Source organism: Sinohyriopsis cumingii, chromosome 18, assembly GCF_028554795.1.
Source record: "Sinohyriopsis cumingii isolate HCF-2022 chromosome 18, ASM2855479v2, whole genome shotgun sequence".
Classification (NCBI taxonomy): domain Eukaryota; kingdom Metazoa; phylum Mollusca; class Bivalvia; order Unionida; family Unionidae; genus Sinohyriopsis; species Sinohyriopsis cumingii.
This window is the reverse complement of record NC_142978.1, coordinates 45,710,027-45,728,817: the sequence shown is the minus strand read 5'-3', so window position 1 is coordinate 45,728,817 and position 18,791 is coordinate 45,710,027. Positions and strand designations below refer to the sequence as shown.

The following is an 18,791-nucleotide window of genomic DNA, read 5'->3' as shown; positions in this document are numbered from 1 at the left end:
CAATGGTTTCTCTTGCTCATTAGTTAAACCAATCCAATAACTAATGTCTGACAAAAGGATTAAAAGAATGAGATAATGAACACTGCTAAAATCTTAAATATGTTTCTTGATGAGAGATAAAGCTTTTCTCAAGCTTAATATATGTATATTGTGATGTATCACCTTCAAATGTTACTGTATCCATGTATTATTATATTTAGGATGCAGTATGTTTGGAATATTAAAGCAGTAATGCATATATTGTTATTGCTGTGTATTTTTTTTGCATTGCCAGTACATATCAATGACTTGTTTCAAGTGATCAAAAATAAAACAGTGATGAAAAGTTCAAAGGTTTGGGTGCCTGTTTCTGAGGCAACATACAGCACTCATTATAGTGCTCTCCATGGATACCATATGTAAAGTGCTCTGTCATTATAATGCTGTCCATGCCAGCTCTGGTGGGCAAAGTGGTTAGAGCATCTGCCTCAACTGCAGGAGGTCGCAGGTTCAAACCCTGGCCCAATTCTACCAGGTACTAACAGCTGCCTTGCTTGGTGATCAGCATTAAGAGGTTAGTATTAGGACTGGTCGGCCTGGTGTCAGGATAATGTGACTGGGTGGGATATGATGCATGTCTTTGGCATGGTGATCAAGTAGTAAACATCACTTATAAACTGCCACACTGCAGACATCGTACCAATATGACTGAATTTTTTTTAGAGCTACATTAAAAATCCAGATCACACATGCACACACATCCATAGAAACCTTATTATAGTATAGTACCTTATAGTGAGACTGCCTTATAATGAAGTACATGATACTTCAAGTACCCCAACATTTTAATACTGTCCATGGGAGCCATAGAGTACACCACCTTATAGGGAGACTGCCTCATAATGAAATGCATGATACTTAAAGTACCCCTCATTTTAATGATGTCCATGGAAGCCATATAGTATACTACTTTATAGTGAGATTGTCTTAAAATGAAGTGCATTATACTTAAATTACCCCATCATTTTAATGCTGTCCATGGGAGCCATAGAGTACATCACTTTATAGTGAGACTGCCTCATAATGAAGTACATGATACATGAAGTACCTCATTTTAATTATGTCCATGGAAGCCATATATTACACAACTTTATAGTGAAACTGCCTCATAATGAAGTACATTACATATTTTAAATAGAATCCATGACCATACATGCATTATAAAAGGAAGTGAAAGGTCCTAAATTGAGGGAGTGCTATAGTGAAAGGCAAGAAAATACATATGAATTCTTTTTCCAGATGCAAGACAGAAAAGTACAAAGACAATCTTCCGGACACAAGTGTGGTGATCTGTTTTCACAATGAGGCATGGACTGTACTGTTACGAACTGTTCACAGTGTCCTTGACCGGTCACCTCCACACCTTATTAGAGAGATCATTCTGGTTGATGACTTCTCAGATATGGGTAAGTCATATGAAACTGATTCTACTCCCCCCTCCCCATTTGAAACCTGCAGAAAGACTAGAGAATTGACAAAATCTATTAGTGTGTTTCATTCTTGTGAACATGCATTTGTCCATGTGTTTGCCCACATCCATCTGCATCTGTTTATCCCTGCAATTTGTTGACTGATAGTGGGGATCTTTATTTAGATGGTTGTTATTGATAACAACTATCAGATTAAAGGTCTTGTTATTGAGACAAATATATCAGTGATATAGCTCTTATTTCCTGGCACATTTTGATACAACAATACTTCCAGTAGACTTGGGAGCCAAGTTGGTCAAGTGCAAGACCTATAATCCAAGGGTCACAGGTTAGATACCCACCCAGGCAGGTCCAGTTAATCTGTTTCAGTGTGTCCATAGAAAAGGCAAGTAGCTCCTATTTCCTCAGCATGATGTTGCTGACTTGTATGTGAGTATATATGGTATTGATGTCACCATCTTTATGATCAAGATTATACCATATATTATGCACTACAAGTACCAAGTTGGCAGAAGGGTTTGTCAGGTTGCCTGACTCAGTTATATATTTATCACTTCCTTTTCAGAGCTTGAGAAATAAGATACACTATGTTTTTATGCAATCATACCAGTGCTACACTATAATCAATGGTATCTACAATGAGATTTCCTTTTCACTATTTCTGGAGGCCGTCAAAGGTTATTGTAGGTTTAGTGCTGGCCTTTTATAAAATTAGGATTGGATTAAGTTGCAGATGCAGCAATACAAAATGTAACTATGGATAATGTAACTATGGATAATGTAACTATGGAAAATGTAACTATGGAAAATTGTATCTTTCTAGGCAGGCAGCTTTTGATTGAAATAATCACTTTTATACATGTAAAATATCCCTGAAATATGCAGATGGTAATATTTTAAAGTTCTGAAATCCTAAGACATGCCAAGATTCCTTTTTTCTTTAGATAAGTACATTTATTGAGGATTTCCTTGCATAATCTAATGAAACTAAGAGTCTTAAGTCTCCTGACCAAATGTGAGTCATTTCTTGCCTTCAGCCAGTACCTCTCAAATAGAAAGCTATTAGTATGGATCACTGGCTTTACCATACTAGAATTTTAAACTGCCAATATTAGCAAGATTACGGATTGCAAATTTGAATTCAGACTTGAGGGCTTGGATTGTTTCAATCAAACGGTGAAATGTTTCTAAATGTGCACATGGTTTACCATGACTGAAACATTGCGTTTAATATAAATGTTGAGAAACTCAACCTTTTTTCACATTTTACTTGTTAGGTTGACTGAATAGCTGACAGCTGTCATACTGTGTATGCTGTATCTCACTCAGCTTGCGATTGTTTTATTTTTGATGAATATTAATGGGGCCCAGGTGGCGCAGAGGTCTAAGGTACTTGCATTTACGGATCAGTGACATCTTGCCACAGTGTTGGTTCAAATCTTGGCTCAGCCAGCATGGGTATGTAAGAAAGCTTGCCAGTAGATTCCCATGGGTTGGTGATTCTTTCCAGATTTTTCCAGGTTCTTCCTCCACCAGATATCCTGGCCATAATGTATAAGCCTATCATGTGCTGACAAATGGTGTTACCCAAAACAGCAACATTACTAAAGTAGTTTAAAGAAATTATTAGTAATATCAGTAAGTCATCTAGCTGTGTTTGCTTCAGCAAGTTCTCTTCATCTTTTGCTTTTTCCTAGTGTTTCCATGTTGTCAAAAAAGAATTAACGGAAGATTCCTTGGAAACAGTCCTCTAAAACAAATATAGAAATAAAACATTTAATTCTGAATAGGTAGTTGGTGTGTCACTGAGTCACTGCAAGCTGATTTACATATTCACCTATTTTTGCAAATTGTTCCAGTTAGTAAACTATAAACTAAACTGAGCTGTTTGCACAAGTAAACACTGCTGCCTTATTTCGGACATTGTTTTAAACCTGTGCCTGAGGTATCAGTGTATGGTAATGTCTTTATCAGGCATGTACAAAATTCAATCTAGTCTGCCTATGACCTGATATTATCTGCTTGTTTATATTTTAGGGTGTGGCTTTTAAAAAAGTAGCTTATCCAGCATGCACCCTGAAAGAACTGCACATTCATAGTCTACATGCTTTATGTGTGGTATAGATATATCTTTGTGCGTAAAATACTCCTGTTGCCATTTTTGTATATTTCAGTCCGAGTAATAGCTCTTCAAAGCTAACTTTAATTTTTGAGACATTGAACATTAAATAAAACTTGTTATATTCTTTTGTCTTAGTCTTTGTTTTTATCATCTGAAAATTATCAATAGAAGTCTTATCTCTAATGGTTACATTAGAAACTGATAAGTGGATTCAAATTCGCTATGGGAAAAATTACATATTAATGTAATTAATTAATTTTGAAAAAGTTATAAACTTTCTTATGAGCAATATGTACTGATTCTGTTATTAAGCTAAGTTGAAAAAAAACTTTGCACACATTTTTCAGCATATCTTTTAAGGAGTTTGTGTTACTGTTTCATTTATTTTATATACATTTTACTGAATTTTAACATTTACTTATGTTGTATTTTATATTTATATTTATTTATTCAAAAATTTTGGTGCAATTTGTACACATTTAAAAACTTAATTGGGCTACATAGTACCATTGTGCTGATGTACCATAAAAACTACTACACTATTAAATACCTGCATGTTTTGTGGGAATAACATTTTTAGTTTGTAATTTGACAAAAATTTCAGTGACAAAGTTTATTTAGTTGGCGAGTGCTGACTTTTCCATGTTACAGAGATTTGTAAATATGAGTCACTGATCAGATGAAATTTTTTGTCTTTTTGTACAAAACCTTTGTTCGTGATCAAAACAGCTTGAATGCAAAGTTTACAGATGTCTTCATTTTTTTCAGGAAATTCTTAAATACAAAAGTTGATTAAAGTTTGAACAACAAATATACTATCCAAAATCAGATAGTCCATAGGTGAACTTAAATAGCTCTTGAAGTCATTGAGTTACAAAATTATCTTTATATTGCTTGGGAGGAGGGGTGACATGTATCAATTCTGGTTAAACTACAGTGTTTGTATAAGTGCCATATCAGCATCCAACATGTTTGTTAAATGACCACATTTGTGTCTTAATATGCATGACTGTGGTGCTATAATTGTTTGGAACATTGAAATATTTTTGGAAGCAAATTGTTGAGATACGATCGGAATAAATTGAATAAAATTGTTCATTATACATAGTGTTATTTGACCATGAATATATCAGATCTGTAACGATCTCGTGTATGATTCCTTTTATGCATCTTGCTCACACATTAAATTTTGTTCTCAAAAGCATTTATAAATCTTTTTTTATGAATACAGTACCTGTTTCAAAATGTTCAGTTAGAGATAATTAATATAGTTTCAGATTGACTCATCCCCTCTGTTTAATTACATTAAGGTGAAGGTACAGACTCTTTAGTAAGCAACTGATACTGATCTGTTGTATTCAACTGCAAACTGCCCAGACTTGGCTCTGTGCAATTTGTTATGAGCAATTAGTGGCAGAAACAAGATTGACCCTAATCAGCAGGCACATTATGATTACGCAGATCAGGATATATCTTGTTTACAGTTGGACTTGGTTTATTAGCTAGTATAGACAGTAAGCAGTATGTCAGAGTTACTTTCTAACTACCATCAAAGCAATGCAGAAGAAATAGGATATAAATGAGTAGAATAAAGTCTTTGATTTTAACTCTGTTTGAAGCGGTTTAGTTTGGGATTTTTATGGCACAGCAGCATTTCAAGGTTATTTCATGTGAAGGGGAGTAGAATAAATTGCCATACCCAAGAACTCCAAGGTAGCCAATCCATGCGTATCAGTGGCGGATATTGAACCTGCATCATTCTTGTCAAGAGCCCAACACCTTAACCACTAAGCCATCAGGAGTCATATACCTTAACCATTAAGAGTCCAAGATCTTAACCACTTTGCTATCAGAAGTCCATTACTTAAACCACTTCGCTATCAAGAGTCCATTAAAATTCACTTGTGAAAAGAAAATCACATTAACCATGAGAAGGTATGAAATTGAAAATATCAGTCTATCCCTTACAATGGATGCCCAAAGTCACTCACTCTCTCACTGATTACGCTAAATTGCTTGACTAAATAAGACAGTTCAGTTCCAATTGTTGTGACAGATACCAAAATACACAATTTTGTTTCTAAATAATTGGTTAGGGTTTGATTGAATCAAATTTAATCAAATTAAAAACACATGACTTGTCATTACTTGGTTTGTTAGATGGCTATTTTATAAACATTACAGTAATTTGAAACCAGTTTCAATCCCTTGAATAAAGTAAAACTAACCTCCCCCCAAATGATCAAATTTGATTTTGAAAGTAATAATGGCCTAATCCATTTATGAATGGAAATCAAATTAATCTGTAAAAGTTATTAACTTCCTTTTGAAGCACAGACATAACAGTGGAATATGCACTTAGTAACCAAAGAAAATCAAGTAACACAATGCTTTTAAAAGGTGGAAATTTTGGTTGAAAACATTTCACATGTAGGCTTATGTTCCAGATGCATCCTCGAAGTGAATTGGGTTTTATCGAGACTTCATCTGTCTTCAGAAGAATCTATAATCATTATTTATCATATATTAGCTACAACATTTTAATTTTCTCAATATTGTGATAGAGAGGCAAGTCCAAAATTTCATTTGGACAGAAGGTCCATTTTTGTTTTGACAGCTTAGCTGCTGTTCAGAGTTTGCAATTTGTTGCATTAGCATCTGATGGAAAAATTGTATCGTTTGGGTTTAGCATTATTTTCCAGTATTCTAGTACAGTCGTCTTGATAGTTTCAAAAGCTTTATCGGCCTGATTGTTACATTGCAGCATTTAATATTCGTGTTTTATTGTTCTAAGGAGATGCAGAGAGGCTAATTTCCAACTTTGGTGAGGTATTAAAGGAGGAATGTATCTTAATGTAGTTAGGGAAGGAAGTATTGATTCATCTCTTTTATGGCATACTTTACACCACAGATCAGACAGCAAAAGTTGTGATTCAGGCATGTGGTGCTTGGCTGCTAAACTAAGTTACATATTCGTCACGTTCTTTTCAGTGGTTGTGAATTCTGACAGACTGTCTTTAGCTTTCTAAAATCAGATTTACATCAGTGTCAGTAATGTGTACTTCCTTTGGGATCACAAGTTCACCTGTCAAATCCCAGTGCTGTCTTCGGTCATTGTGGATTTAATGATGCCTACATTTGTATTACTTTAATTTTATTTGGCTCACAGTTGGATTGATCTGGTTTGGTGTGTTTATTCTCGACTATTCTTCTTAGCAACTTCTACTTCCTCTTCTATGGTAACAGCACCTTTCTAAAAACTTGGTTTTAGTCATCCTGGACAAATTAAAATACATTAATTTTTTGAAGGTTTTAAATAAAGCAGATATTACTAAAAGACATTAAAAAATTAAGTACCTGTTTTTGGACATAGAGTAACTGCTATTTCACACTTCTCAAATACCACTTAGTGCACACAGTAAAAGCATATACATTACTGGCATTTTGACACTGATATTTGGATTACTGTCTGTAAAGAAAATTTGGGATGCCCATTGTTTTGTATGTGTGTTTTATGTATCTTACAGTATCTTAGCAATTCATCCATGTTTTTCAGCTTAAGCATTTGTGAATGCAAACCTACGTGTCCTTAGTGCATGTTTAATGTAGTACAGCACAAGACATGCTGCTTCAATAACTATTGGAAAAAGAGGTCCAATAAGGCTGCAGTCAAACGTTCTGCTCCAGGCATGGAGTCATCAGGTGCAGGGAGGGGGGCGGTTATTATATGTACTCACTTGGAAGCTGACTCTGCAGTAAACTGCATGGACCAAAATCTGCCACCACATGCTGCATTAGCAGATCATGGTCTTTTGCAGTTTGTTATGAGTAAACAGTAGAACAAAAGCATTGACCCTGGTCTGCCAGTACTTTATGAGATGGCAGATTAGGGCCTATGTTGTTTGCTGTTTGACTGGACTTAGAAGTGAGTATGTATGGTATAGTACCAGTACAGAAGGTTTGTTTTTGGTATGGATGGCAGTGTTTATAAAAGTGTCATATTCAGCACCCATTATTCATTTATATATTTCACCCATACCAAAGTCTAGCAATGCTGGTGGGAAAAATTTAATCTTTGTGAGGGGGGTACAAATTCCATCGGCTTTGGGAAGGATAATATTTTTGTGTTTCCAAAATAGCTCTGTGATCAGTCTGATTTTGGAAGTATCATGAAAAGTACGAGAGTACATTTTAAAAAAATATTGGTTTTATTCAAGTTATCATTTCATGTCCACAAAACATTTTGATTGACAGATGAAGATGGGAAGATAGCCTACTGATGCATATGTTTAGCAAATATGGGAAATAAAGAAAACCCCCAAAATGACCTTAGTGTTGATTTATTGCCCTCAAAATCCCTGCAAAGAGAGAAATCTGACAATGTATTCCAATTATAAAACTTTTAGTGTTGTTGTGATGCTTGAAACATCTCCATTTTATTGCGAGTTAGGCTTTGTTATTATTGATTTACTAAAAGAGTAATTCATATTTAGTTACATTTTCAGTTTTGTTGAGTTAATAGATATATAAGAAGGCCCAGAATGTTTATTTATTTCCAAGCACCATATTTACTGGTTTTATGAATCATTTTTATTTGCTGATGTCATTTTGAATAAAACTTTTATGAAACTTTGTAAAATTTTCAATGGAGCTCTCTTCAAAATATGCTGATTATAATTTTTAAACAAGAATTAAATTACCATACATACTCGCGTATAAGATGAATCCAACTGCAAAATGCTTATACCCGGATCTTCTGACACATAATGCAGTGGCAGATCTGGGTTTATGCAGTTTTTAGGAGTAATTAGTAGAACAAACAAGATAGACAATGATCTGCAGGTACATTATGCAATGGCAGATCCGAATCTTTGTTTGTAGTTTGACTAAATTTATAGGCAAGTATATATGTTAAGTAGGGAGTGAATAAAAGATTGAGAAATTTGAAAAACTTAATATGTGAAAAATTAATGAATTAGTATGGTTTGTGGCCCAAAGTCGGGACATGCTTCCAAATATCTAATGTTTTTTAAATATGGCTGATCAGTTTCATCTTGAGTCTTGATTTTAGAATATAATCTTCATCATTTTCTTTGTAAACCTGTCCTTTCGTTGCACAAGTGTGGCAACATACCTTTGTGAATATTGTAGTATTTATAAGTTTTAGTATATCATCAATCAATACAAATTTTAATATTTTTTGTTCTCTAAATGTTGATACAGAAAACTAATTACTACTTAAATTTATACTACATTATCTATTTTTGCAACTGTATCTTAGAAACCAAGCCTCTTTCATAATAAACATGACTTGGAGAATATCTTTCACTTGGTCAGTTGTGACTTTCCACAGCAAAAGCAGATGTGGTCAGAAAATTCTCAAAAGTTGGAATCGCTTAAGTTGTAGTTTTAACTAAAATAAATTGACCATAGACATTTCTTGACAGCCTTTTAGCAATCTTCCAAAATACTAGTGCTGCCATAACTTGAACACTCTACAAGAAACTTTTTTTCTGGGACAAATCAGGTTCTGAAAAATGGCTTTGAAACCACACACTGAGGCTAAATTCATTGAATCTAGAACACTTGTGAACTTTCCAGAGAGTAAACATTAATTTTTGAGGCTGCCAAATTCCCATAATCAACATGGCAGCAATTTAGTGCTACAGTGTTGATGCAGGCAAGGCAGTGAACATCTGGAAATAGAAGCCGTTATGCTCTGACAAGAACAAGGGAATATAGTCAGGTTGCTTTTGCATGTTCCTCTCATTGCACTTGAAGAAAGTCAGTTTGGATAATGTGTTTGAGACCTCAAACAGAAAAAACAACAGCCTAAAATAATAACATTAAATGTTACCAAAAGCTTCTATTGACTGTTCTATCATATTTTTGTCAGAATTGTTTTCACATTTGTTTAAGTATAGCATGTGAATTAGCAAAAATACTTCAAGAATAGATAGAATTCTGTACTTTTTGTTATGGTGCTGTTAAATTTTTTCATAAAACTGCACATAAGACATTGAAGTATTTAAATTTTCGAGACAAAATTTGAAGAAAATCTGACAAGCCCATACTTTAATTTCATATTGAACATTTGATTTTAAAAAATTGGGTTTTGGAACCCAAGTATTAATTTGAAGTGCATAGTTTTGCATGTGAATATTTTCATTATGATATTGGGCCAGTTGTCCAGTGCTTCAACAAAATTTATTAACACTATCATAAGTATTCATGAATTCTGCTTCAAATAACACATGATCATGTGAAGTAAACTGGCTTTGTTTATCAATGTGCAGCAAGTTGTCAATAGGGATATGTGGCTCACCCTTAATAATTCATCGAAGAATACTTCTTACCCTTGAGAATTCATCAAAGAATACTCCTTACGCTTGAAAATTCTTCAAAGAATTCATCTTCCTAAAGACCTCTTGTATGGTACATTTAAAGTCTGTACCCATAATGGTAAAGTGTACTGGAGAACAGACTGGAAAGATTGTTTTTGTCATGCATTTGATTAATTCTAAAGTTGGCCTTGAAGCTTAAACTCTTGCATAGATGTCAGACTTGATTACAAATGAAAAAAGGTAGCTAAATAGAAGTGTGAAAAGATACCATTGTCATGGTCTATTCTAGAACTGAAAATATTAAGTAGAAATTCCACTTTTGAAAATGGGGGTGATTTCTAACTATACATATTTCTCCAGCATTTGGTTGGGTTTTGGGATTGATCTTTAGCTCCACTGTTGATAGACCAAAAGAACTTAATAAGGTGTCCTGTTGTCTGTCATCTGTTGGCTGTTGTCCATTATCCATCATCATGAGTTTGTTATCACTGCTTTCTCCTAAACTACTTTGTGGATTGCCTTGAAACTTTACACACACATTTACCCCTGGGACTAGTTGATTCTAAATGAAAATGGTGCCATTCTGATGTCCAGTGTATCCATTGTGGCAGCCATCTTGAAAATCATGATCATTACTCAATCCACTATGGCCACCACAGCAGCCATCTTTGAAATCTTGTTATTACTGCTCCTCCTGAATGGAAAGATGTATCAACATGGGGTTTTCACTGGAAGACTTTTTATGGTGTCCATTTGGCCTTTAGTAAGAGCTGTGCCAATCTGACATACTGTGGCCATCTTTACAATTTTCTGTTTACCCCTAAATGGAAAGTCATATCAATGTTGGGATTTCACATGAAGACTTCTTTTGATGTTCTTTTGGGTCTAAATAAAAACGGTGCTGATCTGACATTCATTAAAGATCACCATGGCAACCATCTTAAAATTATGCTATTGCTACAACTTCTGAATGAAATTACATTTTGAGATGGAGTTTTCATCAATAGCCTAATTGTGATACGGTTGGTCCTGAATGAAAAGGTTACTGGTCTGACCGCAAATATGAACACTATGGCAGCCATTTTTAACACTTTCTTGTTGCTGTTACTGGAAGGGCATTTAAAGATGGGGTTTCTACCAGGAGATTTCTTATTTTGTCTTATTGGTCCTGAATGGAAGTGATGCTGATCTGACATTTAGTATGGCCACCATGCCAGCCATCTTCAGTATTTGATTTCTACTCTTCCAGAATTTATGGCAATATCTAAATAGACTTTTCACCCAAAACTTATGATATCTACTTGATCCTAAATGAAATAGTGCCTGCAAACATCCAATATAACTGCAACAGTGAACAAATTGAAAATTTCATCACAGTTTCTCCTTAATTGATGATCATATTGGTACAGAGTTTTTACCAAAAGTTTTTCAATGATGTCTAATGGCTGCCACAGTGTCGGATTTGAAATATGAAAATGTTATCCCTCAAGAATATCAAGGATGGTTTCAGCACTGAATAATTAAAAAGAATAAATAATTTTAACTTGAATCTGAAAGAGCATCAGTCCCCTTGGTGGTCACTTGCTGTGAAATAAACATGAATTCCGTAATCTTTTGTCCTAGAATGGGGAGTCATACTAGCTCAGCTTAGTTTGGAAATTAGAATGAATTCTGTAAACTCTTGTTTTATGTCATCCATTGCAGAAGTTCAGCTCAACTGGTAAAGCACTGAACTCGAATCTGGTTGATACCCACCTGGTCAGTTGTCCTGTTGTGACCTTGGGAAGGGTTCCTGACTCCCTTTTCTTCTGCATTATAGGACCAATTATGTACTCAGAGTGGCATTGCAAACCAACCAACCAACCAACCCTAAATGGTGTGTGGTAGACACTGAAAAGAACATTTTTTTTCATTAAATATGATCTGGTAAAATATTGTATTGAATCCAAATCAAATTTGCTATCGGCTGCATCTCATTCAGTCTTCGCATCTTATTTAGTCTCAGTTACTTGCACACTTCTTTCATTATCTGATGTAATAATCTGAACATGATATGAGATGGCAATTCTAATACTGCAACAAGGATAAATGAGATATTCTATGAACAAATTTAATTTTTCATTCTAGATGAAAAGCACATTAATCAGACGAGTGATGAACTTCACAATTAGCTTTGTAATTTAGTCCTTTAGTCTGAAGCATAGCTGCTGATATCATTTGTGGCACATTGTATAAATAGGAGGAATGTGACCGCAGTAAGAGTTTGACAGCATACGTTTGGGAATAAGTCCATTCATTTCCAGACTTGATGAGCTTTATTAGCCTGAATAAAAAGTCCGTGTCAATTTGAATTGTATTTGTGTTGTAGAACTTGTAAAAGATTCCCACTTGTCAAAAAGTCTTGTACATCCCTTAAAATTACTTTTTTAATTATAAAAAAAACTTGTCAGCAGGGGGACTTCTATAATATTGTGATTTTGATTGGATTAACAAAATGTTTATATCTAATACAGCTTCCATAATATTTTGAGTGAATGAAATTTTATAAAAAAAATTAATTTGTATTGTCATACTTCTGGCTATGATTGCATTTGTTGTAGTGTCTTGTTTTGCCACTTAACACATTAACCCCTAGCAACGACTTTATGGGGCAGGAGGTAGTAGCCTACTGCCGAGCTCTGTAGCGTCATGGTCATGCATGATACACTAAAGTGGGTGGTAGTATAGAAAGGTAGACAGATGTAACTCTACAATGATACCAAATAATCTGGAATATCTAGTTGCACTACAAAATACAGATAGAAAAACCTCATTTTTTGGACCCGACTTTTTTTAAAACCAAAATTCGCCCGTGGTCGGAATCCGATTTTGTGTCTGAATTTTAGACTTTTTGGTCTCAGATCTAAGGCAGACTGGTATGAACTGCAAACTGACAGATGAGCCTTTGCAAAAAGTAGGATAAGATGAGCATTTGGAATAAAGAGTGGTCTCCATACAAAAATAAAGGCTCCATTTAGCAAAAAAAACAAACAAAAAAAATCCCCAACAGAAGTCCAACTTTTAGCCTTCTGCTCATGCGCGAGTCAAATAGCCAATGAAAAAGGATGTTTCTAACACAACTAGGCAGTATGTTATTGAAAGATGACTGGGGATTTGGTGTTTTCGAGTCTATTCAGAAATAGCTTTCAAAATGTGTTTCCTACTCGATTTTCAGGCAAAAACGACAAAAAAGCTCCAGGGGTTAATGTGTTAATAACTTCAAAGTAGTCATTTACAGTTCAGCTGAGGCATTTTGAAATATCACAAGATGATTTACACATTTTTCAGTGCATTTATTAAGGGGAACATGCTGTCCCATATTTCTAGATAGCAGTGTGGCAATTTCACTTTTATATAAGATAGGGATAGGTGTTTTCAAAAAAGGGGTCATTTCATGCACTCCAAGTCAATGAAAATGTATATTAAGCTAATGTAGGTAATTTTATCTGATGTTCTCTTTATTTTGCCAGATTTTAGATTTGAAGTACAAAAAGTTTTAAATTTAAATTTTAGATTATAATACATGAATGAAACTCGATCTTTATTCATTGACACAGACGTCAGAACAAACTAAGTAGCATACTAAAATACATATGGCTATCAGTTCCATTGTGCTTTCTTTTTGTCTTCAATATTTTTTCATGAATATAAGGTGATTAAGTTAGTTAGAAAACTTGAAGACTGAATGTGGAGATTGTACAGCACAACACAATCACACATGGTTGATTTACTGATCGTGTTGAGAAAAAAAATTCTTTAAACTACATGTATTTACCTTTGAAAAATATGTTTATTAACAGAACCTTTGGTGAGCAACATTTTGTTTTGAAGAAAAACTTGTATTCTGTAGGCCATTGCAATTTCTTATTAACATTGTTTCATACAAAAGTATCTTATAAGAATATCTAGTGTGTCGGATTGCATTATCAGTTTCTCATCAAATGAAATTATGTAGAAATACAAAGCAATTTCATGCAGATGCTGAGGATGCTTTACCTCTGTTGTCAGATATTTTCAACCCATTCTTGTCTTAAAAACTGAATTGTGTCACAGTAAGAGGCAAAAGATGCCTAGTAATTGAAAGAACCATGTTAGACTAATAAGCACAGCCTACATCGTGTCAATGGTTTACATACAAATACCCATCTGGTATGTGAGAAAGCCTACCAGTAGCTTCCCGTGGGTCGATGGTTCTTCCCGGGGTTTTCCAGGGTTCTTCCTCCACCAGTTATATTGGCCACCATGTATAGCCTATCTTGTGCTGAAAAATGGCATTAAACCCTAGAACAACAACAGCAACAAGTATCAAATCCAAATCAAATTTGGTATCCGCTGCATCTCATGCGGTCTATCTTTGCATCTTATTTAGTCTCAATTAGTTGCACACTTCTTTCATTACCAGATCTAATATTTGAAACATGATATGAGATGGCAATTCTAATATTGCAACAAGGATAAATTAGATATTTAAAAAAAAAGAAGTAATTTCTCATTCCAGATGAAAAACATTAATTCACAATTAGCTTTGTAATTTAGTCCTTTAGTTTGAAGCATGGCCGCTGAAATCATTTGTGGCACAATGTGTGAATAGGAGTAATGTGACAGCAGTAGGAGTTTGACATCACACCTCTGGGAATAAGTTCATTCATTTTCAGCCTTGATGAGCTATATTAGCCTGAATGAAAAGTCAATGTCAGTTTTAATTGTATTTGTGTTTAGAACTTGTAAAAGAGACAGCAAAGATTCCCATTCATCAAGAAGTGTTGTACATCCCTTAAAAATTGCATTTTAAATTACAACATATATCAGTCAGCTAATAAGGGGGAACAGTATCATCTTATGATTTTGGTTGGATAAGCAGATTGAAATACATTTATTTCTAATATAGCTTACATATTATTTGAACCAAGTAAGTAAAATCTTTTAATTTTATTGTCTTTCTCCTGACTGTGTTTACATTTATTGCAATCTTTTGTTGTTGCTTGACTTACTAGTTAGAAACTATTTTTTTTTTTTATAGTTCAAGCCCAGGTATTTAGATACCTCAAAATAATTTACTGTATATGCTCGTTTATAATTAGAGTAGATTCCAAACAACAGTAATCCAAATCTGCTGGAGCATAATGCACCTGCAGATCAGTGTCTGTGTTGTTTGTTCTACTGATTACTCCTAACAAGATGTGCAGATCCAGATCTACCCATGCATTATGCAGTGGTAGATCTGGGTCTGTGCCATTTTTTCAATTGGACTCGTCTTATAAGTGAGTACATATAGTACATTTATTTTTCAATGCATGTCTTACTGCCCCATTTTTTATTAACCTTTTTCTTTAGTGATCAGTTATGTATTTTTTTTATCTCTACCATTAGAGAGGGCATAAAGGGTGGTCTGTCCATCTTTGTCCATTTGCCCATTAGCACAAGTTTGTTATTGCAACTCTTCCTAAACTACATCAAGGATTGCCATGAAACTTTACATGCACATTCAGCCCATGTGTTAGTTGTCCGAAATGAAAATAGTGCTGCACTGACATTGGTGTTGATCTGATGTACAATGTGACCACCATGGTGGCCATCTTGAAAACATTGTTATTGTTACTCTTCCTAAATGGAAAGAGATTTTGACATGGGTTTTTTTTTGTCATCAGAATTCTTGTGGTGTCTGCTTGGGCCAAATGAAAGTTATGGAAACTGACCCTCATTATGGCCACCATTTTCAAAGTATTGTTGTCTCTACTCACAAAAGGCTGACTATATTAAAATGGGTTTTTCAGAAATAGGCTTATGATACTTTGTTGGTCCTGAATGAAAATGGCAGCCAATAGTACATCCAAAATGGCAGCCAATAGTACATTCAAAATGGCAGCCAGCCACAACAACAGTCTTGAAACTCTTGCTGTCACTGCTCTTACCAAAAGATTTATGATGTTGACTGGGCCCTAAATACAGTGATGCCAATCAGGTATGGTTTCGACACTCTGCAGTTTAAAGGAAGAATTTTTTATCTAGAATTCCTGCAAAAACAATTTCACCATTAGAACATCAGTTCCTTCGAGTTTCTCTTGTCTTGTATTTTTGTACCTGCATGCAATAATAAGCAAAGTTTCATAATGGAGAAAGGTTAGTTTCTGTAAGAGAAAACATTTCTTGTAAACTTTTAGAAGTCCTTGAAAACTCATTGAGAAAAATCTCGCTTGGGTTATATGAATCATGGCTCAGATCTGCATTCACATAATGCACTGACTTCGCAAGCTCTATGCTAGTGTTCTTTCTGATTTAGGAAAGCAAGCAGCTGCTGTTGGGTTTTGCTCTTTGCGGCTGGAGAGCTTTATACATGCTTTTGTTTTTGGAGGATTAAAAAATGGTTTGTTCAGATAGCACTTAGTCATTGATGTATTGTAGCATATTAAAATCTGATGAATGGCAATTGTGTTTCTTATGTTTAGCCTTATTCTTGGGGGATGGAGGGGTGATAATATTTTCAGCTTTTGAAACATATACAAGCTTATAAATTGGATCCAAAATGCAAACAGCATAGACCCAGAACTGCCATCATATTATAGGGCTACACATCTAGATATTGATCAGATCTAGATATTGATCTGTTGGCACATTATAGGGCTACACATCTAGATGTTGATCTATTGGCACATTATAAGGCTACAGATTTAGATATTGATATATTGGCACATTGTAGGGCTACAGATCTTGATATTGATCTGTTGGCACATTATTGAGCTGCAGATCTAGATATTGATCTATTGGCACACTATAGGGCTGCAGATCTAGATATTGATCTATTGGCATATTTTAGGGCTACAGATCTAGATATTGATCTGTTGGCACATTATAGGGCTACAGATCTAGATATTGATATATTGGCACATTATAGGGCTACATATCTAGATATTGATCTATTGGCACATTATAGAGCTTTTTATCTAGATGTTGATCTGTTGGCACATTATTGAGCTATTTATCTAGATATTGATCTCTTGGCATATTATAGGGCTACATATCTAGATATTGATCTGTTGGCACATTATAGGGCTACATATCTAGATATTGAACTTGGCACATTATTGAGCTATTTATCTAGATATTGATCTGTTGGCACATTATACAATGGCAAATCAAGATCCATTGTTTGTACATTTAGTTGGATCAAACTTGTTCCAGATTATCTATGGCAATTTCGCCAAGTTTCAGTTACTTTATTGGCTTAATCTTAAATCATCAGTATCTTGTACTGCTCTTTTATTATAAGGCTTAAACTAGAAGCATTTGTAATGAAAGAAGAAACCTTTCCTTTTATGCACTTGTAAAAGATTTATTGGTTTTTCATTGACATTGGACAGCATTTAACTGTGTATTTGATACTAAAATTCCTAATTTGGCAACAGTGACATCTGGAATACCAAATCTGATTATAATATGTATTTACCACTTCCTTTCCAGATTTTGCTCTCTGTAGTACTTCAAATTAAAGCATGTGTTTACCAGAGTTGTTTAGGCATTGTGATTGGAAAATTGTTTCACCTTTAGATGTTGTTGGTGACCTTCATGTTCAGTGTTCAGCTGAGCCATTTGTCACCAGCCATAGTCTGGGACACCTGGCATACTTTGCCTCTCATTGCCATGTAGATGGAAGCCAAACCAGGACCTGGGGAAAAAAGTGAAATGAAAATTAGATGACTCAGATTTTGGAGTGCTTGACAGCTGCAATGTAAGCATTGACTTAGCAAAATTAAATGTAATAATATGAAAAAAGGCATGATAAAATTCCCACTTTGAAGTAAAATTCATATAAATCATGATGAATGGTGCTAGACAAGTTTATTCATGTCTAACATAATTTTTATTTTTATTGACATTATGACATGATAATCTTGGTGATGTTAACACTTTTGCGATGGGATCAAGAAGCATCTGCATGATGTAAACACTCAACAGCATGGCTTGGTTTTACTGCAATTTTCTCAAAGAGTGCAAATTTGTTATGCCAGTTCAGTTTGGCAGGTGTAGAATTTTCTTACCAAAACACATTGTTTGGACAGAACCATAATATCATGAAATGCCAAAACATACCCCTGTTTGAACTGCAAGTACCATCAGGTTTTTACCCAGTGATTATAGTAATGGCAACAGTGGATGTAATTATTTCCACACTTTAATGATGAAGGTTGTGAGCTAGTCTGGACAGTCAGTCACTTAGACCTGTCCATTCAGAACATCCAGCCATCTATGTGACCGTAGCTCTATTTCTACCTAAATTGATGGCTTGCTGGACAATCTACATTAGTTACAAATTGGTAACCATGTGCAAGGGTGGTATAATTAAGTCCCTCTTCTGAAGCCACACAGTGCGGTCAGGGGTGTCAAAAGTCAAATGAACAAGGATTTCAGTTACATTGATGTTTGTAAATAACATGGTAACAATACTTCCACATGCATTCTTAACATAAATTAAGACACCTAGGCTAATTAATGTTGTATGATTTTAAAGAAGCAGGATAGATCATGGTCTAGAAGCACTTACATGTCTGTTATGCTACACTGTTTGCATATTTGTAGCCATTATTCAAAGTGAAAACTTTGATGATTTTTTCCTGTACAGTACTTAAAAGGCTATTTCCTCTACATTTTTCCATTGTTGTTCTTGTAGCAGTTTTGCAAAACAAGTCATTTGTGGCATTTTGTTTATTCTCTTTAAAGTTTGTGCTACATGCAGCAATACAAGTTGGATCCAACTACAGGCTACATAGATCCAGATCTGGCTTTGCATTTTATGTTGGAAGATCTGGGTCTATGCAGTTA

At 34.6% G+C, this 18,791-nt stretch overlaps 1 protein-coding gene across 2 annotated transcripts in view; it reads left to right on the top strand.

Annotated features, from left to right (window-relative positions):
- Positions 1 to 18,791, top strand: part of LOC149776552 (putative polypeptide N-acetylgalactosaminyltransferase 9) — a 236,811-nt gene that overhangs the window by 118,143 nt on the left and 99,877 nt on the right. For both annotated transcript variants that reach the window (XM_089941011.1, XM_089941012.1), the window contains one exon: positions 1,279 to 1,445. In XM_089941011.1, the coding sequence (XP_089797137.1) occupies positions 1,279 to 1,445 (167 nt within the window). The remainder of the gene's footprint in view (positions 1 to 1,278; positions 1,446 to 18,791) is intronic.